This window comes from Oncorhynchus nerka, linkage group LG7 (genome assembly GCF_034236695.1).
Source record: "Oncorhynchus nerka isolate Pitt River linkage group LG7, Oner_Uvic_2.0, whole genome shotgun sequence".
Classification (NCBI taxonomy): Eukaryota; Metazoa; Chordata; class Actinopteri; order Salmoniformes; family Salmonidae; genus Oncorhynchus; species Oncorhynchus nerka.
In genome coordinates this window covers 12,269,045-12,293,483 of record NC_088402.1, presented here as the reverse complement: position 1 = coordinate 12,293,483, position 24,439 = coordinate 12,269,045, and the positions used below count along the sequence as shown (strand labels likewise).

The 24,439-nt window shown below is 43.6% G+C and overlaps 1 protein-coding gene across 1 annotated transcript; it reads left to right on the top strand.

Annotated features, from left to right (window-relative positions):
* Positions 1 to 210: 210 nt before the first annotated feature.
* On the top strand, positions 211 to 6,350 carry LOC115121211 (fatty acid-binding protein, heart-like). Its single transcript, XM_029650259.2, has 4 exons — positions 211 to 414; positions 4,232 to 4,404; positions 5,869 to 5,970; positions 6,099 to 6,350. The coding sequence occupies exons 1-4, from the start codon at positions 342 to 344 to the stop codon at positions 6,150 to 6,152; spliced, it is 402 nt and encodes a 133-aa protein (XP_029506119.1). The 5' UTR covers positions 211 to 341; the 3' UTR covers positions 6,153 to 6,350.
* Positions 6,351 to 24,439: the final 18,089 nt, after the last annotated feature.

The window sequence follows — 24,439 nt, the reverse complement described above, 5'->3', positions numbered from 1 at the left end:
GGGGACATATGTCTGTCTGTCTGTCTGTCTGTCTGTCTGTCTGTCTGTCTGTCTGTCTGTCTGTCTGTCTGTCTGTCTGTCTGTCTGTCTGTGTCTCTCTCCTCCCCCCTCTCAGAGTGATGACATCACGAACAGCCGGTCTTAAACCAACCAGTAGGATTGCAGCATAGCAGTGGTGCTGACTCCATTCTCTCTGCCCCTCTCCCTCCTCTCCCTCCTCTCTCTCTCGCTCTCTCTCTCTTGCTGCCCTCTCATTTCTCCACACTACTCCCTCCTCTCCCTCCTCTCTCTCTCTCTCTCTCTCTCTTGCTGCCCTCTCATTTCTCCACACCACTGCTAACATGGCTGAGGCATTCACAGGCACATGGAACCTGAAGGAGAGCAAGAACTTTGATGAATACATGAAGGCCCTGGGTGAGCAGTGTGTGTGTGTGTGTGTGTGTGTGTGTGTGTGTGTGTGTGTGTGTGTGTGTGTGTGTGTGTGTGGAGTAACAGTAAAGTGGTAAAGCATGGGGTGTGTGTCCCTCCGTCCCTCCGTCCGTCCCTCCGTTCCTCCGTCCGTCCCTCCGTTCCTCCCTCCCTGCCTGCCTGCCTGCCTGCTGGGTGTGACTGTTCATCAATACTTAAAGGTGTGTGTTTGTGTGCAGCCGCATATGTGCATTCTTGTGCAGATATTGTGTGTGTTTGTGAACACATACACACATATGCGCAAAAATACACACACACACGCAGGTGTTTATTTATTTATGCATGCCCACCATGCGTGTGCGTGTAAGTAGCAGAGCGTGTGTGTGTGTGTGTGTGTGTGTGTAAGTAGCAGAGCGTGTGTGTATGTGTAAGTAGCAGAGCGTGTGTGTGTGTGTGTGTAAGTAGCAGAGCGTGTGTGTGTGTAAGTAGCAGAGCGTGTGTGTGTGTGTGTGTAAGTAGCAGAGCGTGTGTGTGTGTGTAAGTAGCAGAGCGTGTGTGTGTGTGTAAGTAGCAGAGCATGTGTGTGCGTGTAAGTAGCAGAGCATGTGTGTGTGTGTAAGTAGCAGAGCATGTGTGTGTGTGTGTAAGTAGCAGAGCGTGTGTGTAAGTAGCAGAGCATGTGTGTGTGTGTAAGTAGCAGAGCATGTGTGTGTGTGTAAGTAGCAGAGCGTGTGTGTGTGTGTAAGTAGCAGAGCATGTGTGCATGTGTGTAAGTAGCAGAGCATGTGTGCATGTGTAAGTAGCAGAGCATGTGTGTGTGTGTAAGTAGCAGAGCATGTGTGTGTGTGTAAGTAGCAGAGCGTGTGTGTGTGTGTAAGTAGCAGAGCATGTGTGTGTGTGTAAGTAGCAGAGCGTGTGTGTGTGTGTAAGTAGCAGAGCGTGTGTGTGTGTGTAAGTAGCAGAGCATGTGTGTGTATGTGTAAGTAGCAGAGCATGTGTGTGTGTGTAAGTAGAAGAGCATGTGTGTGTGTGTAAGTAGCAGAGCGTGTGTGTGTGTGTAAGTAGCAGAGCGTGTGTGTGTGTGTAAGTAGCAGAGCATGTGTGTGTATGTGTAAGTAGCAGAGCATGTGTGTGTATGTGTAAGTAGCAGAGCATGTGTGTGCATGTGTAAGTAGCAGAGCATGTGTGTGCATGTAAGTAGCAGAGCGTGTGTGTGTATGTGTAAGTAGCAGAGCATGTGTGTGCATGTAAGTAGCAGAGCGTGTGTGTGTAAGTAGCAGAGCGTGTGTGTGTAAGTAGCAGAGCGTGTGTGTGTAAGTAGCAGAGCGTGTCTGTGTGAGTAGCAGAGCGTGTGTGTGTGAGTAGCAGAGCGTGTGTGTGTGAGTAGCAGAGCGTGTGTGTGTAAGTAGCAGAGCGTGTGTGTTTAAAGGGATAAAACAGGATTTTGACATTTTTTTAACCTTTATTTAACTAGGAAAGTCAGTTAAGAACAAATTCCCATTTACAATGACGGCCTACCCTGGCCAATTATGCGCCGCCCTATGGGGCTCCCAATCACGGCCGGTTGTGATACAGCCTTGAAATCAAACCAGGGTGTCTGTAGTGACGCCTCTAGCACTGAGATGCAGTGTCTTAGACCGCTGCGCCACTCGTAAAAACTAAAACATAAAAACTACCTCTAACTACCTTCATACAGATGCAGAGAGCTCATATTAAGTAGATAAAGGGCTTCATTGCCACAATCACAAAGTGTCCCTTTCAAGGGACAATGCAGACGTTAATGTCAGGCATGGGAAGACTGGGTGTGGTCGGGACAATTGCAAAAAGAGAGAGAAGGAAGAGGGAAGAGAGGGAAATGGACTGAAGGAGAGAGAGAGAAGGAACAGAACAGTGGAGGCTGTTGGGGAGAAGCTATAGGAGGACGGCCTCATTGTATTGGCTGGAATGGAATCAATGGCACGGAGCCGAACATGTGGTTTCCATACGTTTGATAGCGTTCCATTTATTTAATTCCAGCCAATACAATGAGCTCATCCTTCTATAGTCCCTCCCACCAGCCTCCACTGGAACATAAAAAGATGGAGATAGAAAATCAGGAGGGACACAGCAGCAAGATTTGTGACCTGTTGCCACAAGAAAAGGGCAACCAGTGAAGAACAAACACCATTGTAAATACAACCCATATTTATGCTTATTTATTTTCCCTTGTGTCCTTTACCATTTGTACATCGTTGCAACACTGTATATATACGTAATATGACATTTGTAATGTCTTTATTATTTTGAAACGTCTGTATGTGTAATGTTTACTGTTAATTTTTTATTGTTTATTTCACTTTTGTATATTATCTACCTCACTTGCTTTGGCAATGTTAACACATGTTTCCATTGCCAATAAAGCCCCTTGAATTGAATTGAATTGAGAGAGAGACGAGAGAGAGGGGGGGGGAGAAGAAAGAGAGAGAGAGACTTTAAATGGGGGAGGGGGATATGCCTCCACTGTGAGAAACACACACACACACACACACACACACAAAGGGGTGGAATTCTCTGAAAGAGCGCTCCTTGTCTGAAGCTAGCATTGTGAGGAGGGGTTGAATATTAACATAGTGTGTGTGTGTGTGTGTGTGTGTGTGTGTGTGTGTGTGTGTGTGTGTGTGTGTGTGTGTGTGTGTGTGCCTGTGTGCAACCCTTGTTTGGTGACTGATGGGCGTTATTAGCATCGACGTGTCTGCGCTTGTCACCATGGTAATGACCCCTAACCCCAGACCCAACTCTCCTGATCACAGGCGACACACACTGGCTGTTTGTTGTATGAGTGTGTCACTTTTAGCCTTGGGAGATAAACTCGGCTGTTACAGAAACGTTACTTCAGTTGAGGGCAGAAAGACTGTAGACCGTACCCCTCCACACTCAGCCCGGTACCCCTCCACACTCAGCCCGGTACCCCTCCACACTCAGCCCGGTCAACGACCGTCCCCCTCCACACTCAGCCAGGTCAACGTCTCTGATGACTTTGGCTGAATGTTTGAAGAAAAACACACAAACTAGAGATTAGAGAGTGTGTGTGTGTGTGTGTGTGTGTGTGTGTGTGAGTGAGTGAGTGAGTGTGTGTGTGTGTGTGTGTGTGTGTGTGTGTGTGTGTGTGTGTGTGTGTGTGTGTGTGTGTGTGTGTGTGTGTGTGTGTGTGTGTGTGTGTGTGTGTGTGTGTGTGTGTGTGTGTGTGTGTACGCGCGCGCACGCGTGTGTGTGTGTACGCGCGTGCATAAGATGCAATGAGAACAGTCATTGTCTGGTCACAAGTCTGTTCCCTTTAGTACAGTTCGTTCTCTTTTTGACCTATAGGCACCATAGTTACGTCACCATAGTTACAATACGTTGTTATGACCTTGTGGAATAGTCAGTTACACGTCATGAATCCCAAAAGTGTGGGCGCGTTCGTTCATTGCATTTTGGTTTTTCCTCAGAAATGAATGACAACGTTAAGGGTGGGGCCGTATTGGCAGCAGTATATAACTAACTATATAACTATGCATCCAGATGGTGGGGCCGTATTGGCAGCAGTATATAACTAACTATATAACTATGCATCCAGATGGTGGGGCCGTATTGGCAGCAGTATATAACTAACTATATAACTATGCATCCAGATGGTGGGGCCGTATTGGCAGCAGTATATAACTAACTATATAACTATGCATCCAGATGATGGGGCCGTATTGGCAGCAGTATATAACTATGCATCCAGATGATGGCTCGGCTATAACAGTCGTATCCCGAATCTGAAGTCTTTAACCCTGCGATGTGTTTTTTTGATTGACAGGTGTGGGCTTTGCAACCCGCCAGGTTGGCGGTATGACCAAGCCCACCACCGTCATCGAGGTAGCGGGAGACACGGTCACTCTGAAGACGCAGAGCACCTTCAAGAACACCGAGATCAACTTCAAACTGGGAGAGGAGTTCGACGAGACCACCGCCGACGACAGGAAGGTCAAGGTAAGAGGTCAGGAGCGCTAAGAGACCGACCTAAGTCTTAGATGGCTAGCTGATAGTCATACATTATGGGGGTGGTAGCAACCATATGTTTTTATCTTTTCTTAGATGGCTAGCTGATAGTCATACATTATGGGGGTGGTAGCAACCATATGTTTTTATCATTTCTTAGATGGCTAGCTGATAGTCATACATTATGGGGGTGGTAGCAACCATATGTTTTTATCATTTCTTAGATGGCTAGCTGATAGTCATACATTATGGGGGTGGTAGCAACCATATGTTTTTATCATTTCTTAGATGGCTAGCTGATAGTCATACATTATGGGGGTGGTAGCAACCATATGTTTTTATCATTTCTTAGATGGCTACATTATGGGGGTGGGTAGCAACCATATGTTTTTATCATTTCTTAGATGGCTAGCTGATAGTCATACATTATGGGGGTGGTAGCAACCATATGTTTTTATCATTTCTTAGATGGCTAGCTGATAGTCATACATTATGGGGGTGGTTAGCAACCATATGTTTTTATCATTTCTTAGATGGCTAGCTGATAGTCATACATTATGGGGGTGGGTAGCAACCATATGTTTTTATCATTTTTATGGCTAACGCGTTAAACTTTACGGCTAATACGCATTATGAGGCCGTTATAACGCATCGTAAGAGTTGTCACGAGTGTGTATCCTTATAATGGGGTGAAAGGTCAGGAGGTCAGGCGTTAGGGGCCGAGAGGTTAAGTATGATGGACCATAGCAAAATGGTTGTATCTGCCATGATATACATCAGAGGTCTCAGTAGGAGAAAACAGACCGACAACCTGGATCAAACAGAGACAGAGGCTTTGCATTGTTGGGCGGGTCAGTTAGGGTTGAGGGGGGTCAAAGATAAGAGGTGAGAGGTCAAGGTGGATGAGTTGTAGCTGTGTGACAAGACACAAATGCTACATTGATGAGAGAGAGAGAGAGAGAGAGAGAGAGAGAGACTACTGAGCATGATCTGAGTGAACAGAAAGACACACAATGTCTTATTGTTGAGGAATGGTTACTCGTGGTAGGGTGGGTGTGTATCTAGCAACTTTAACTCTTGATAGGTGGGCACACATGCTACATACACTCTTAGAAAAAAGGGTTCCAAAATGGTTTTTGGCTGTCCCCATATTTAAAAAATTCTCCTTCTGCAGAAAGGGTTTTACATGGAACCAAAAGGGTTCTCCAAAGGGTTCTCCAAAGGGTTCTCAGCCGAAGAACCGTATTAGGTTTTAGACAGCCCCTTTTTTTCTAAGAGTGTGCAGTAGGCATTCTTTATCTGGGAATTACATACACATTAACCTCAGTCTCAAACCCACTGAGACTTCTCCTTTATCAGCAGTAGATTGTAACGTCTAATCTCCTCTCCAGTTTCCCCATTCAGTGGGAGACGACGTGTTTGTTCATACCTCATAATGTCTCATTCTCTCTCTAGTCCCTAATAACGGTTGAGGGTGGTAAGATGATTCACGTGCAGAAGTGGGACGGCAAGGAGACCACTCTGGTTCGTGAAGTCAGCGGCAACGCCCTCGAACTGGTCAGTACTGAGTGTGTGTGTGTGTGTGTGTGTGTGGTGTGTGTGTATTGGTGTTAACTCTTACATGTAAGAATGTGTCTGTTGTATATCTAACTCTCCTCTCCTCTCCTCTCCTCTCCTCTCCACAGACACTGAATCTTGGTGATGTCGTCTGCACACGCTCCTACATCAAGGCCGAGTAACAACGTCCACCAAAAAACTATCCTTTACCACACCTGCCAAAATAACAACAACCCTTCACCCTTAACCCCGATCCCCACTGTAACGACCTCTAACCCCTGTCTGACCTCTAACCCCCGACCCCTTCTATGTTGTCCCGTCCTTCTCTTTGTAGTGCTTCTCCTTTGTATGAAACACTGAATAAATTCCACTGACGTTTATTTTCTTCTCTAAAGCCTTCCTGAGTTCTTCTCTGTCAGTCACCTCACAATCCCCATGACAACAGTCACAACACTTACATCAGAGGCTCGACTTTCATCAATCCACAGGGATTTTGCCACTGGCCTGGAGGAAACTCAGTAAATCTACTAACTGTGTGTAGCAACCATTTTGTGCCAAATGGCTCATCACATGTTTCAGTTGTAGCAGTCATCTGGGTGGGTTATGGCAGTCATTTTGTGCCAAATGGCTCATCACGTGTTTCAGTTGTAGCAGCCATCTGGGTGGGTTATGGCAGCCATTTTGTGCCAAATGGCTCATCACGTGTTTCAGTTGTAGCAGCCATCTGGGTGGGTTATGGCAGCCATTTTGTGCCAAATGGCTCATCACGTGTTTCAGTTGTAGCAGCCATCTGGGTGGGTTATGGCAGCCATTTTGTGCCAAGTTGAGATCTGAGGCTGCTGTAGGGGAAGCAGCACATGGCTCCTCAGACGGATCAGAACTGCTCTATATTCTGCTGTCAGAGAAGGGTGTGTGTAGGCATTGCGTGTGCGTATTGTTGGATTCTGGGTAAACTTTGAACATTGAGATATTAAACACATGATAGATCAGACGCATAGTATATAAAGGTGTGAGAAGGTAATGGTTCTCTGTAGTAAGACAACTAAGCTTGGAATGTGTTGAGTGCAGGGAAAACAATCGCATGTGACAGTACTGATAAGGGGAGAAACTGTTGAAGGCTCATATCACTTAGTTCTCTGCTTAGCAAGAAGGATGCAATGTTTAGAGATACGGAGGAGACTCCACCCAATGTTGGGTATGAATACCACCATGTCTGTGTCTAAATTACAGCTGTAACGACCCTTTGGGAAGAATTCAACTTAGACAAGGTCGTCTAGTGTCCGTGATTTACTCTGAGAAATAAGAACCTAACAGTACGTTGCAGAATCCTTTCCACTTTGACCCTGAATACTTATGGCCGTGCGTTAGGCTCATACGAACCATCCTGATCTCGCAAGCTTACATTCTGTCCATGTAGCGAAACAGAATGTAGGTTTGCGAGATCAGGATGGTTGGTACTGAGGCTAGCCGTGTGTGTTTTGCCGCAATCACGTCATGTCGGAAAAACTCGGGACCTCCGAGTTAAAATTAACCTAAGTTATTTGTGTAAAGCACATCTCTCTCTCTCTCTCTCTCTCTCTCTCTGTCTCTCTCTCTCTCTCATTTGAAGGAGAGAAACTCAAGGAGATGGGAGAGCTTGCTATTGGTTTATTCTGATACTTCCCAAGTGGGAAACTCAGGGTATCATTTTTCTACAACGAGAAAGCAAGTCGGAAATTTCCAAGTTTCCGAAGTGACTTGAACGCGGCATTAGAGTGTGTGTATCACTATTGACTCCTACTAGGTGAACGGAAATGTTGGTTGGTGCCTGGCTGCCGGCGTGGAAATATGTGTGTGTGTGTTTCCTGGGCTGTGATTCTGTGTGTGTGCGTTCTAATTCCGGCACATTCCCTGCTTGTATAGATTGGTGTCGTGTGTTACAGACAGGCTACCAACTAGGTTCGAGGTGAGAGACCCTACAGCACAGGACACCTCATATTTCTATGTGAATCTGGTCGGGTCACCCAAGAAGGTTACACATTACATCTTTAAAGTGATGTTCTCTATTTATTCAGAGAACGTTAAGAAACAACTTTATTCTGTGGGAATTTCAGTCCTTTGGCATAATGTTTTCTGTAGGTTTGTCCATGGTTCTATTTAAAGTCATATTCTCATAACATTAAGAAATCTTTCCAGAAAAACCACAAGAAGACATTAGTAACGTTGAAAGAACCCCAGCCACCCTAGTCATAGACTGTTCTCTCTGCTACCGCTCGGCAAGCGGTACCCGGAGCACCAAGTCTAGGTCCAAAAGACTTCTTAACAGCTTCTACCCCCAAGACATAAGAATATCTACTTCTGCTATTTAGGAAAACCAAAGTTCCAAAGTCTGGTCCTAATATAGTGTATAAGAGGTCATACAATAAGTTTTGTAGTGATTCCTATGTTGATGATGTAAAGAATATTTGCTGGTCTGTGGTGTGTAATGAGGATCAACCAGACGCTGCTGGTCTGTGGTGTGTAATGAGGATCAACCAGACGCTGCTGGTCTGTGGTGTGTAATGAGGATCAACCAGACGCTGCTGGTCTGTGGTGTGTAATGAGGATCAACCAGACGCTGCTGGTCTGTGGTGTGTAATGAGGATCAACCAGACGCTGCTGGTCTGTTGTGTGTAATGAGGATCAACCAGACGCTGCTGGTCTGTGGTGTGTAATGAGGATCAACCAGACGCTGCTGGTCTGTGGTGTGTAATGAGGATCAACCAGACGCTGCTGGTCTGTGGTGTGTAATGAGGATCAACCAGACGCTGCTAGTCTGTGGTGTGTAATGAGGATCAACCAGACGCTGCTGGTCTGTGGTGTGTAATGAGGAGCAACCAGAAACTGCACTTGACACTTGCTTATCCCAGTTACTAATAAGCATGCACTCATTTAAGAAAATGACTGTAAAAACTGTTAAATAGCAGTGGATTGATGAGGAATTTAACAATTGTATGGTTGACAGGAATGAGGCTAAATGATTGGTAGATAAGTCTGGCTGCACAACTGATTGGGAATTGTCCTGCAAATTGAGAAACCATGTGACTAAACTGAATTAAAAGAAGAAGAAACTACACTATGAAACAAAGATAAATGACATAAAGAATGACAGTAAAAAGCTTTGGAGCACCTTCAATTAAATGTTAGGAAAAAATGCAAACTCAACTCCATCATTCATTGAATCAGATGGCTCATTCATCACAAAACCAACTGATATTGTAAACTACTTTAACAATTTTGTTCATTGGCAAGATCAGCAATCTTAGGCATGACATGCCAGCAACAAACGCTGACATCCAAGTATATCTGACCAAATTATTAAAGACAAGAATTGTCATTTTGAATTCCGTAAAGTGAGTGTGGAAGTGGTGAAAAATAATTGTTGTCTATCAACAATGGCAAGCCACCGTGGTCTGACAACTTGGATGGAAAACTACTGAGGACAATAGCGGACACTATTACCACTCCTATTTGCCATATCTTCAATCTAAGCCTACTAGAAAGTGTGTTCCCTCAGGCCTGGAGGAAGGCAAAAGTCATTCCACTACCCAAGAATAGTAAAGCCCCCTTCACTGGCTCAAATAGCCGACCAATCAGCCTGTTACCAACCCTTAGTAAAGTTTTGGAAAAATGTGTGTTTTGACCTTCTACAACGCTATTTTACACTCAAGAAATTGACAACAGACTTATAACACACTTATAGGGAAGGACATTCAACAAGCACAGCACTTACACAAATGACTGATGATTGGCTGAGAGAAATGGATGATGAAAAGATTGTGGGAGGGGCTGTTTCGTTAGACATCACACATTTATCCATCATAGTCTGCTGCTGGAAAAAGGACTGAAGCGTTATGGCTTTACACCCCCTGCTATATTGTGGATAAAGAGTGACCTGTCTAACAGAACACAGAGGGTGTTCTAGAATGTTCTTACTCTTTTCAATCTTTACTAACGACATGCCAATTGCTTTGAGTAAAGTCAGTGTGTCTATGGATGACTCAACACTATACATGTCAGCTACTACAGTGACTGAAATGACTGAAACACTTAACAAAGAGCTGCAGTTAGTTTCAGAGTGGGTGGCAAGAAATAAGTTAGTCATAAATCAAAATAAATAAACTTAAACGCATTGTATTTGGGACAAGTCATTCCCTAAACCCTAAACCTCAACTAAATGTTGTAATAAATAATGTGGAGATTGATCACGTGTAAACTGAGATGGGGAGAAGGCTTCCGAGGATGTTAAACACTTCTCCAGGCGTTGTGAGATCTGGATACAACCACACGGTAGGTCTGGTCTGAAAACAACACTACTCTCCTCAGTTTTAATAATAGATCTGAGGAAACTGGATACAACCACACGGTAGGTCTGGTCTGAAAACAACACTACTCTCCTCAGTTTTAATAGATCTGAGGAAACTGGATACACCTACACGGTAGGTCTGGTCTGAAAACAACACTACTCTCCTCAGTTTTAATAGATCTGAGGAAACTGGATACAACCACACGGTAGGTCTGGTCTGAAAACAACACTACTCTCCTCAGTTTTAATAATAGATCTGAGGAAACTGGATACAACCACACGGTAGGTCTGGTCTGAAAACAACACTACTCTCCTCAGTTTTAATAATAGATCTGAGGAAACTGGATACAACCACACGGTAGGTCTGGTCTGAAAACAACACTACTCTCCTCAGTTTTAGTAATAGATCTGAGGAAACTGGATATACAGTACCAGTCAAAAGTTAAGACACCCTTTTCTTGATTTTTACTATTTTCTACATTCTAGAATAATAGTGAAGACATCAAAACTCTGAAATAACACATATGGAATCATGTAGTAACCAAAAAAGTGTTAAACAAATCAAAATATAATTATATTTTAGATTCTTCAAAATAGCCACCCGTTTGCCTTGATGACAGCTTTGCATACTCTTGGCATTCTCTCAACCAGCTTCACCTGGAATGCTTTTCCAACAGTCTTGAAGGAGTTCCCACATATGCTGAGCACTTGTTGGCTGCTTTTCCTTCACTCTGCGGTCCAACACATCCCAAACCATCTCAATTGGGTTGAGGTCGGGTGATTGTGGAGGCCAGGTCATCTGATGCAGCACTACATCACTCTCCTTCTTGGTCAAATAGCCCTTACACAGCCTGGAGATGTGTTGGGTCATTGTCCTGTTGAAAAACAAATGATAGTCCCACTAAGCGCAAACCAGGTGGGATGGTGTATCGCTGCAGAATGCTGTGGTAGCTATGCTGGTAAAGTGTACCTTGAATTCTAAATAAATCACTGACAGTGTCACCAGCAAAGCACCCCCCACCATCACACGTCCTCCTCTACGCTTCACAGTGTGAACCACATATCTGGAGATCATCCTTTCACCTACTCCTACTTTTTGGTTCCACCACGGCTGGTGGAACCAAAAAGCTCCAATTTGGACTCATCAGACCAAAGGACAGATTTCCACCGGTCTAATGTTCATTGTTTGTGTATCTTGGCCCAAGCAAGTCTCTTCTTTTTATTGGTGTCCTTTAGTAGTTAGACAAAGATGTTTTCTTCAACAAGCACAGGATGTACTACTAACACCCGACAGGCCAACATCCCCGTTATTGGCAAGAGAAAGAGACTCAGGTACAGAGGACACAGAGCGGGATGCCTCGTAAGGATCCGCAGAAGGTGAAAGCTGCCGTTACCGTCAATACTACTCGCCAACGAGTAAAATAAATAAATTAGAGGAGGTATAATCACGAGTATCCTACCAACGGGACATTCATTGGTTTGTGCATATTTGTAAACAACAGCTGGTGCAGGAAATCTAAGGAAGTCTCTAGATTTTGCTTGACTGAAGTAGAGTATATTATGATAAATTGCAGGGCACACTACTTGCCAAGAGAGTTTTCATCTATACTTTTCGTGGCTGTTTATTTACCAACACAGACGGATGCTGGCACAAAGACTGCACTCAGTCAGCTGTATAAGGAAATAAGCAAACAGGAAACCGCTCACCCAGAGGCGGCGCTCCTAGTGGCCGGAGACTTAAATGCAGGGAAACACAAATCAGTTTTACCTGTACTCCACACACAAAGCTCTCCCTTGCCCTACATTTGGTGAATATGACCACAATTCTATCCTCCTGATTCCTGCTTACAAGCACAAATTAAAGCAGGAAGCACCAGTGACTTGGTCTATAAAAAAGTGATCAGATGAAGCAGATGCTAAACTACAGGACTGTTTTGCATTTACAGACTGGACATGTTCCGGCATTCTTCCGATTGCATTGAGGAGTACACCACATCAGTCACTGGCTTTATCAATAAGTGCATCGAGGACGTCATCCCCACAGTGACTGTACGTACATACCCCAACCAGAAGCCATGGATTACAGGCAACATTCGCACTGAGCTAAAGGGTGGAGCTGCTGCTTTCAAGGTGCAGGACGCTAACCCAGAAGCTTATAAGAAATCCTGCAATGCCCTCCGACGAACCATCAAACAGGCAAAGCGCCAATACAGAGCTAAGATTGAATCGTACTACACTGAGTTGTACTACACCGGCTCCGACGCTCGTCTTATGTGGAAGGGCTTGCAAACTATTACAGACTACAAAGGGAAGCACAGACATGAGCTGCCCAGTGACACGAGCCTACCAAATGAGCTAAATCACTTCTATGCTTGCCTCGAGGCAAGCAACACTGAGGCATGCATGAGAGCATCAGCTGTTCCGGACGACTGTGTGATCACGCTCTCCGTAGCCAACGTGAGTAAGACCTTTAAACAGGTCAACATTCACAAGGCCGCAGGGCCAGACGCATTACCAGGACGTGTGCTCCATATCCTACCGATCCTTGACTTTGGCGATGTAATTTCCAAAATAGCCTCCAACACTCTAATCAGCAAACTGGATGCAGTTTATCACAGTGCCATCCGTTTTGTCACTAAAGCACCTTCTACCACCCACCACTGCGACCTGTATGCTCTAGTCGGCTGGCCCTCGCTACATATTCGTCGCCAGACCCACTGGCTCCAGGTCATCTACAAGTCCATGCTAGGTAAAGCTCCGCCTTATCTCAGTTCACTGGTCACGATGGCAACACCCACCCGTAGCACGCGCTCCAGCAGGTGTATCTCACTGATCATCCCTAAAGCCAACACCTCATTTGGCCGCCTTTCGTTCCAGTTCTCTGCTGCCTGTGACTGGAACGAATTGCAAAAATCGCTGAAGTTGGAGACTTTTATCTCCCTCACCAACTTAAAACATCTGCTATCTGAGCAGCTAACCGATCGCTGCAGCTGTACATAGTCTATCGGTAAATAGCCCACCCATTTTTACCTACCTCATCCCCATACAGTTTTTATTTATTTACTTTTCTGCTCTTTTGCACACCAATATCTCTACCTGTACATGACCATCTGATAATTTATCAAAAAATCTGCAAAATTGTAATTATTCGCCTACCTCCTCATGTCTTTTGCACACAATGTATATAGACTCTCTTTTTTTTCCTACTGTGTTATTGACTTGTTAATTGTTTACTCCATGTGTAACTCTGTGTTGTCTGTTCACACTGCTATGCTTTATCTTGGCCAGGTCGCAGTTGCAAATGAGAACTTGTTCTCAACTAGCCTACCTGGTTAAATAAAGGTTAAATATATGTATATATTTTTTAAATATCAGAGCAGCTTACAGATCGTTGCATCTGTAAATAGCCCATCCAACTACCTCATCCCCATATTATTATTTATTTATTTTTGCTCCTTTAAACCCCAGTATCTCTACTTGCACATTCATCTTCTGCACATCTATCTCACTCCCATGTTTATTTGCGAAATTGTAATTATTTTGCCACTACCGTCTTTTTATTGCCTTACCTCCCTAATCTTACTTCACTTGCACACACTGTACATAGACTTCTCTATTGTGTTATTGACTGTACGTTTGTTTATCCCATGTGTAACTCTGTGTTGTTTTTTTGTGTCACACTGCTTTGCTTTATCTTGGCCAGGTCTCAGTTGTAAATTAGAACTTGTTGTCAACTTGACTACCTGGTTAAATAAAGGTGAACATAAAAAAATTAAAAATAAAAAGATAGATAAACATTGTGTTCTATCTATCCTTACCACAGAGATAGCAATATAAAACATTGGGTTATATCTATCCTTACCATAGAGATAGCAATTTAAAACATTGTGTTCTATCTATCCTTACCACAGAGATAGCAATATAAAACATTGTGTTCTATTTCACTCTGTGGTCCTTACTTTTTTTCTCTTCTTCTTCTTCTTGTGTGAGTCCTGTGGAGGTTAACTGGCTCTTTCTGTAGCTGCTGGTGCAGCTGCCGCTCATCATCGCCCTCCTCAGGTATCAGATCGTACTGCAGCCAGGGACCTAAAATAAGTCGTGGTTATGTCAGTTGTGCCACGTTTATGAAGCCTTTAAAGAGCATCACATACAGTTATAGATGACTTGTGACACGTAGGTATTTTGAAGCCTTTATAAGTTGTATGTCATTTAAAGACCGAAAAGGACTAACATTTTGGAACCATTTGAAATGAAGCTCCAAAATATCCTTACAATTCAAAGCGCTGGAAATCCAAGAGCTGAACCCTGAAAATAGTCCCCTGTGTCAGCTGTTAAAATCAATAAACAACCCTACTGTCCAAACACACAGGGAACCCTGTGTCATCTGTTAAAAACAATAAACAACCCTACTATCCAAACACACAGGGAAATCTATCAAATTGTTACAGAAACCAAAACCTATTTTAATTAGAATAATTTAATTATTATCTATTCTCACATTTGGAAATAAAACAGGTGAAATGTTTACTTTACAAGCCTTTAAAACCAACAATGTAGTTCAAGAAATAGAGTTAAGAAAATATTTACTGAATAAACTAAAGTAAAAAAATGTAATAAAAAGTAACACAATAAAATAACACTAGCGAGGCTATATACAGGGGGTACCAGTACAGAGTCAATGTGGAGGCTATATACAGGGGGTACCGGTACAGAGTCAATGTGGAGGCTATATACAGGGGGTACCGGTACAGAGTCAATGTGGAGGCTATATACAGGGGGTACCAGTACAGAGTCAATGTGGAGGCTATATACAGGGGGTACCAGTACAGAGTCAATGTGGAGGCTATATACAGGGGGTACCAGTACAGAGTCAATGTGGAGGCTATATACAGGGTGTTACGGTACAGAGTCAATGTGGAGGCTATATACAGGGGGTACCAGTACAGAGTCAATGTGGAGGCTATATACAGGGGGTACCGGTACAGAGTCAATGTGGAGGCTATATACAGGGGTACCGGTACAGAGTCAATGTGGAGGCTATATACAGGGGTACCAGTACAGAGTCAATGTGGAGGCTATATACAGGGGGTACCAGTACAGAGTCAATGTGGAGGCTATATACAGGGGGTACCAGTACAGAGTCAATGTGGAGGCTATATACAGGGTGTTACGGTACAGAGTCAATGTGGAGGCTATATACAGGGGGTACCAGTACAGAGTCAATGTGGAGACTATATACAGGGGGTACCAGTACAGAGTCAATGTAGAGGCTATATACAGGGGGCACCAGTACAGAGTCAATGTGGAGGCTATATACAGGGGGTACCGGTACAGAGTCAATGTGGAGGCTATATACAGGGGGTACCAGTACAGAGTCAATGTGGAGGCTATATACAGGGGTTACCGGTACAGAGTCAGTGTGGAGGCTATATACAGGGGGTACCGGTACAGAGTCAATGTGGAGGCTATATACAGGGGGTACCGGTACAGAGTCAATGTGGAGGCTATATACAGGGTGTTACGGTACAGAGTCAATGTGGGGGCTATATACAGGGGGTACCGGTACAGAGTCAGTGTGGAGGCTATATACAGGGGGTACCGGTACAGAGTCAATGTGGAGGCTATATACAGGGGGTACCGGTACAGAGTCAGTGTGGGGGCTATATACAGGGGGTACCAGTACAGAGTCAATGTGGAGGCTATATACAGGGGGTACCGGTACAGAGTCAATGTGGAGGCCATATACAGGGGGTACCAGTACAGAGTCAATGTGGAGGCTATATACAGGGGTTACCGGTACAGAGTCAATGTGGAGGCTATATACAGGGGGTACCAGTACAGAGTCAATGTGGAGGCTATGTACATGGGGTACCAGTACAGAGTCAATGTGGAGGCTATATACAGGGTGTTACGGTACAGAGTCAATGTGGGGGCTATATACAGGGGGTACCAGTACAGAGTCAATGTGGAGGCTATATACAGGGGGTACCGGTACAGAGTCAATGTGGAGGCCATATACAGGGGGTACCAGTACAGAGTCAATGTGGAGGCTATATACAGGGGTTACCGGTACAGAGTCAATGTGGAGGCTATATACAGGGGGTACCAGTACAGAGTCAATGTGGAGGCTATGTACAGGGGGTACCAGTACAGAGTCAATGTGGAGGCTATATACAGGGTGTTACGGTACAGAGTCAATGTGGGGGCTATATACAGGGGGTACAGGTACAGAGTCAATGTGGAGGCCATATACAGGGGGTACCAGTACAGAGTCAATGTGGAGGCTATATACAGGGTGTTACGGTACAGAGTCAATGTGGAGGCTATATACAGGGGGTACCAGTACAGAGTCAATGTGGAGGCCATATACAGGGGGTACCAGTACAGAGTCAATGTGGAGGCTATATACAGGGGTACCGGTACAGAGTCAATGTGGAGGCTATATACAGGGGGTACCGGTACAGAGTCAATGTGGAGGCTATATACAGGGGGTACCGGTACAGAGTGTGTGGGGGTGCAGGTTATTATTACTGAAATTAACATTGCACTGTATGCTGTACCACTATACTGTTTTGGCATATCAATATCTACACATTATGTCATGCTAATGAAGGAGAAAGAGAGAGAGAGGGAGAATTTGTCCCAACTTTTGTGAGTGTAATGTTTACTGTTCATTTTTGATTGTTTATTTCACTTTTGTTTATCTATTTCACTTGCTTTGAATGTAAATATATGTTTCCCATGTCAATAAAACCCATTGAATTGAATTGAATTGAATTGAGAGAGAGAGAGAGAGAGAGAGAGAGAGAGAGAGAGAGAGAGACTACATTAGGGTGGACAACATGAGGCCACAGTGTGTGTAGGTGAAACAAACGTCTGTGCTGCTACCAGTATAGCATTGAATGAATTGTGAATAATGATTAGTGAGAAAGTTAGATGCACAAATATCATACTTCCAAGGCGTCACACCATCACCCCCAAGACATGCTAACCTCTCACCATTACAATAACAGGAATAACAGGGGAGGTGAGCATTTTTTGGGGGGTAGGATATTTGTGCGTCTAACTTTCTCACTCATCATTTTTCACAATTAATGCAGGACTATCCGTAACCGTGGTACCATCCACATTAATGTAGAAGTGTTTAGAAACATATTCTACTCTTATTTACAATAAAAATGACTCCAAAATGACACAATATGTTATTTAGCATGAATTTCTGTTGGGCACAAAATAATCTGAAACACAACCAAAACGAACAGCAAATGCATCCAACAGGTTGGTAGCTTGATGTAGTCATTGTGTTCTGGGAATATGGGAACAAATACTAAACGTATGACTACTCTAATACACATATAAGTGAATTGTCCCAATACTTCTGATCCCTTAAAATGTGATGTAGTTTCTAAACGGTCCACCCGATGTGGATGAAATTACCATGAAATGAAAGCTGACATTCTGCACTGTAGCCTCATAGTCGTTGTATCATTTCAAGGTGCTGGAGTACAGAGCCAAAACAACAACAAATGTGTCAATACTGTTGGAGTGTCAGGCTGTGGGTAACTGGTGCATGGAATCAGGCGCAGGAGAGCAGAGATGAATGTACAAGGTAGTTTAATCCACAAACAGCACCAGTATAAAACAAATACTAAAGGTGAGTGAAAATACCGGTCACTCGTAAATACAAGCCATATTGAATCAACCTGAACATAATAAACAAACACGCACACCATCGCGGGGGAAACAGAGGGTTAAATAATGAACATGTAATTGGGGAATAGAAACCAGGTGTGTAGAAAAGAAAGACAAAACAAATGGAAAGTGGATCGGTGATGGCTAGGAAGCCGGTGATGTCGACCGCCGAACGCCGCCCGAACAAGGAGAGGGACCAACTTCGGCGGAAGTCGTGACATGAAGCTCGCTGTACATACTCAACTCTACAGGCTGACAACTCATTGATATGGACCAACTCCGTTGGAGAGAGAGAGAGAGAGAGAGAGAGAGAGAGAGAGAGAGAGACAGAGAGAGAGAGAGAGAGAGAGAGGGATAAATCAAATAAAAATCTATGTTTATATGTCACTCAGGATACAGCACGTTACAGAGAAGAAGAGAGGAAGAGAGAGAGAGATATTGAGGGAGAGAAAAAAAGGGTGAAGAGGGAGAAAAGGTGATGAGAAAGAGCAGTAGTGCCTCAGCTGAGTCAGCATTAACCATGATATCTAAAACAGAGATATTATAAACAGAATGCATTAACCATGATATCTAAAACAGAGATATTATAAACAGAAAGCATTAACCATAATATCTAAAACAGAGATATTATAAACAGAAAGCATTAACCATAATATCTAAAACAGAGATATTATAAACAGAAAGCATTAACCATAATATCTAAAACAGAGATATTATAAACAGAAAGCATTAACCATAATATCTAAAACAGAGATATTATAAACAGAAAGCATTAACCATAATATCTAAAACAGAGATATTATAAACAGAAAGCATTAACCATAATATCTAAAACAGAGATATTATAAACAGAAAGCATTAACCATAATATCTAAAACAGAGATATTATAAACAGAAAGCATTAACCATGATATCTAAAACAGAGATATTATAAACAGAAAGCATTAACCATAATATCTAAAACAGAGATATTATAAACAGAAAGCATTAACCATAATATCTAAAACAGAGATATTATAAACAGAAAGCATTAACCATGATATCTAAAACAGAGATATTATAAACAGAAAGCATTAACCATGATATCTAAAACAGAGATATTATAAACAGAAAGCATTAACCATGATATCTAAAACAGAGATATTATAAACAGAAAGCATTAACCATAATAAACAGAAAGCATTAACCATAATATCTAAAACAGAGATATTATAAACAGAAAGCATTAACCATAATATCTAAAACAGAGATATTATAAACAGAAAGACAAAAGCAACACCGATATATTATAACAGAAAGACATGAATCAAAACAGAGATATTATAAACAGAAAGACATCACTGAGTGACATTTTTGGAAACAGTGGATCCCTACATTTTGGCAGATCCATATGTAGTCTCAGACTGGGTAGAAAATAAGTTGGGTACTGTTAAATCTGTGAAGGTAACTCGAAGTGGACTTGTGATGATAGGTGTTTCTTCCATCCAAAGGGAGCAGACGCTTCGCGTCACATGACTAGGTACAGGGCCTGTGACTTGCTGTGCTCTCTGGAGGTTGCCAGGGTCAGAGTAGAACAGAAGGTGTCTTATGCTGAGGCAGTGAAGAGCGTAGAGGATGATGGGTAGAGGGTGAGTATTAGCCTTGGACAGTACAGAGTGATATGAATATGTGCTTCAGTAAGGTTGGCTTCCTAGCATTCATTGCCATGGTTATCAACTGCACCGCTGAAATGGAACGTAAATCAGGGTTAGGGTATGTAGGGTTAGGGTATGTAGGATTAGGGTATGTAGGGTTAGGGTATGTAGGGCTAGGATATGGGGGGTTAGAGTATGTAGGGTTAGGGTATATAGGGCTAGAGTATGTAGGGTTAGGGTATGTAGGGTTAGAGTATGTAGGGTTAGGATATGTAGGGTTAGGATATGTAGGGTTAGGATATGGGGGGTTAGAGTATGTAGGGTTAGGGTATGTAGGGCTAGAGTATGTAGGGTTAGGGTATGTAGGGTTAGAGTATGTAGGGTTAGGATATGTAGGGCTAGAGTATGTAGGGTTAGGATATGTAGGGCTAGAGTATGTAGGGTTAGGGTATGTAGGGTTAGGATATGGGGGGTTAGAGTATGTAGGGTTAGGATATGTAGGGCTAGAGTATGTAGGGTTAGGGTATGTAGGGTTAGAGTATGTAGGGTTAGGATATGTAGGGCTAGAGTATGTAGGGTTAGGATATGTAGGGCTAGAGTATGTAGGGTTAGGGTATGTAGGGTTAGGATATGGGGGGTTAGAGTATGTAGGGTTAGGATATGTAGGGCTAGAGTATGTAGGGTTAGGGTATGTAGGGTTAGAGTATGTAGGGTTAGGATATGTAGGGCTAGAGTATGTAGGGTTAGGGTATGTAGGGTTAGAGTATGTAGGGTTAGGGTATGTAGGGTTAGAGTATGTAGGGTTAGGATATGTAGGGCTAGAGTATGTAGGGTTAGAGTATGTAGGGTTAGGATATGTAGGGCTAGAGTATGTAGGGTTAGAGTATGTAGGGTTAGGGTATGTAGGGTTAGGATATGTAGGGTTAGGATATGGGGGGTTAGAGTATGTAGGGTTAGAGTATGTAGGGTTAGAGTATGTAGGGTTAGAGTATGTAGGGTTAGGGTATGTAGGGTTAGAGTATGTAGGGTTAGGATATGTAGGGCTAGAGTATGTAGGGTTAGAGTATGTAGGGTTAGGGTATGTAGGGTTAGGATATGTAGGGTTAGGATATGGGGGGTTAGAGTATGTAGGGTTAGGGTATGTAGGGCTAGAGTATGTAGGGTTAGGGTATGTAGGGTTAGAGTATGTAGGGTTAGGATATGTAGGGCTAGAGTATGTAGGGTTAGGATATGTAGGGCTAGAGTATGTAGGGTTAGGGTATGTAGGGTTAGGATATGAGGGGTTAGAGTATGTAGGGTTAGGATATGTAGGGTTAGGGTATGAAGTGTTAGGGTATGCAGGGTTAGGGTATGGAGGGTTAGGGTATGTAGGGTTAGGGTATGCAGGGTTAGGGTATGAAGCGTTAGGGTATGCAGGGTTAGGGTATGTAGGGTTAGGGTATGAAGTGTTAGGGTATGCAGGGTTAGGGTATGAAGTGTTAGGGTATGAAGGGTTAGGGTATGGAGGGTTAGGGTATGAAGTGTTAGGGTATGAAGAGTTAGGGTATGAGGGGTTAGGTTATGGAGGGTTAGGGTATGAAGTGTTAGGGTATGTAGGGTTAGGGTATGTATGAGGTATGTAGGGTTAGGGTATGTAGGGTTAGGGTATGTAGGGTTAGGGTATGTAGGGTTAGGGTATGTATGGTTAGAGTATGTAGGGTTAGGATATGTAGGGTTAGGGTATGTAGGGTTAGGGTATGAAGGGTTAGGGTATGTATAAGGTATGTAGGGTTAGGGTATGTATAAGGTATGTAGGGTTAGGGTATGTAGGGTTAGGGTATGTAGGGTTAGGGTATGTAGGGTTAGAGTATGTAGGGTTAGGATATGTAGGGTTATGGTATGTAGGGTTAGGGTATGAAGTGTTAGGGTATGTAGGGTTAGGGTATGTAGGGTTAGGGTATGAAGTGTTAGGGTATGTAGGGTTAGGGTATGTAGGGTTAGGGTATGTATAAGGTATGTAGGGTTAGGGTATGTAGGGTTAGGGTATGAAGTGTTAGGGTATGTAGGGTTAGAGTATGTATAAGGTATGTAGGGTTAGGGTATGTAGGGTTAGGGTATGTAGGGTTAGGGTATGTATAAGGTATGTAGGGTTAGTGTATGTAGGGTTAAGGTATGTAGGGTTAGGGTATGTAGGGTTAGAGTATGTAGGGTTAGGATATGTAGGGTTAGAGTATGTAGGGTTAGGGTATGTATAAGGTATGTAGGGTTAGGGTATGTAGGGTTAGGGTATGAAGTGTTAGGGTATGCAGGGTTAGGGTATGGAGGGTTAGGGTATGTAGGGTTAGGGTATGAAGTGTTAGGGTATGTAGGGTTAGGGTATGAAGTGTTAGGGTATGCAGGGTTAGGGTATGAAGTGTTAGGGTATGAAGGGTTAGGGTATGTAGGGTTAGGGTATGTAGGGTTAGGGTATGTAGGGTTAGGGTATGTATAAGGTATGTAGGGTTAGGGTATGTAGGGTTAGGGTATGTAGGGTTAGAATATGTAGGGTTAGGGTATGTAGGGTTAGGGTATGAAGGGTTAGGGTATGTATAAGGTATGTAGGGTTAGGGTATGTAGGGTTAGGGTATGTAGGGTTAGGGTATGTAGGGTTAGGGTATGTATAAGGTATGTAGGGTTAGGGTATGTAGGGTTAGGGTATGTAGGGTTAGAGTATGTAGGGTTAGGATATGTAGGGTTAGGGTATGAAGTGTTAGGGTATGTAGGGTTAGGGTATGTAGGGTTAGGGTATGAAGTGTTAGGGTATGTAGGGTTAGGGTATGTAGGGTTAGGGTATGTATAAGGTATGTAGGGTTAGGGTATGTAGGGTTAGGGTATGAAGTGTTAGGGTATGTAGGGTTAGAGTATGTATAAGGTATGTAGGGTTAGGGTATGTAGGGTTAGGGTATGTATAAGGTATGTAGGGTTAGTGTATGTAGGGTTAGGGTATGTATAAGGTATGTAGGGTTAGGGTATGTAGGGTTAGGGTATGTAGGGTTAGGGTATGAAGTGTTAGGGTATGCAGGGTTAGGGTATGGAGGGTTAGGGTATGTAGGGTTAGGGTACTCCTCAACACGGGGGCCCCACAAGGGTGCGTTCTGAGCCCTCTCCTGTATTCCCTGTTCACCCACGACTGCGTGGCCACGCACGCCTCCAACTCAATCATCAAGTTTGCGGACGACACAACAGTGGTAGGCTTGATTACCAACAACGACGAGACGGCCTACAGGGAGGAGGTGAGGGCCCTCGGAGTGTGGTGTCAGGAAAATAACCTCACACTCAACGTCAACAAAACTAAGGAGATGATTGTGGACTTCAGGAAACAGCAGAGGGAACACCCCCCTATCCACATCGATGGATCAGTAGTGGAGAGGGTAGCAAGTTTTAAGTTCCTCGGCATACACATCACAGACAAACTGAATTGGTCCACTCACACTGACAGCGTCGTGAAGAAGGCGCAGCAGCGCCTCTTCAACCTCAGGAGGCTGAAGAAATTCGGCTTGTCACCAAAAGCACTCACAAACTTCTACAGATGCACAATCGAGAGCATCCTGGCGGGCTGTATCACCGCCTGGTACGGCAACTGCTCCGCCCTCAACCGTAAGGCTCTCCAGAGGGTAGTGAGGTCTGCACAACGCATCACCGGGGGCAAACTACCTGCCCTCCAGGACACCTACACCACCCGATGTTACAGGAAGGCCATAAAGATCATCAAGGACATCAACCACCCGAACCACTGCCTGTTCACCCCGCTATCATCCAGAAGGCGAGGTCAGTACAGGTGCATCAAAGCTGGGACCGAGAGACTGAAAAACAGCTTCTATCTCAAGGCCATCAGACTGTTAAACAGCCACCACTAACATTGAGTGGCTGCTGCCAACACACTGTCATTGACACTGACCCAACTCCAGCCACTTTAATAATGGGAATTGATGGGAAATGATGTAAATATATCACTAGCCACTTTAAACAATGCTACCTTATATAATGTTACTTACCCTACATTATTCATCTCATATGCATATGTATATACTGTACTCTAGATCATCGACTGCATTCTTATGTCACTAGCCACTTTAACTATGCCACTTTGTTTACTTTGTCTACATACTCATCTCATATGTATATACTGTACTCGATACCATCTACTGTATGCTGCTCTGTACCATCACTCATTCATATATCCTTATGTACATATTCCTTATCCCCTTACACTGTGTAATAAGACAGTAGTTTTGGAATTGTTAGTTAGATTACTTGTTGGTTATCACTGCATTGTCGGAACTAGAAGCACAAGCATTTCGCTACACTCGCATTAACATCTGCTAACCATGTGTATGTGACAAATAAAATTTGATTTGATTTGATTTGATATGAAGTGTTAGGGTATGTAGGGTTAGGGTATGAAGTGTTAGGGTATGCAGGGTTAGGGTATGAAGTGTTAGGTTATGAAGGGTTAGGGTATGGAGGGTTAGGGTATGAAGTGTTAGGGTATGAAGAGTTAGGGTATGGGGGGTTAGGGTATGGAGGGTTAGGGTATGAAGAGTTAGGGTATGGAGGGTTAGGGTATGAAGTGTTAGGGTATGTAGCTAGACTAACTATACTGAACAAAAATATAAACGCATCATGCAACAATTTCAAAGATTGTGCAGAGTTAGAGTTCATATAACCAAATCAGTCAATTGAAATAAATAAATTTGGACCTAATCTATGGATTTCACATGGCAGAGGCGCAGGGCACAGGCCCACCCACTTGGGAGCCAGGCCCAGCCAATCAGTATGAGTTTCTCTACAAATTACAGAC

Bases quoted from the DNA above. Each gene is read 5' to 3' on its own strand.
- LOC115121211 (XM_029650259.2), top strand. From the start codon at position 342: ATGGCTGAGGCATTCACAGGCACATGGAACCTGAAGGAGAGCAAGAAC. The intron at 415-4,231 runs GTGAGCAGTGTG...TTTGATTGACAG, and splicing joins TGAATACATGAAGGCCCTGG to GTGTGGGCTTTGCAACCCGC. The intron at 5,971-6,098 runs GTCAGTACTGAG...TCCTCTCCACAG, and splicing joins GCGGCAACGCCCTCGAACTG to ACACTGAATCTTGGTGATGT.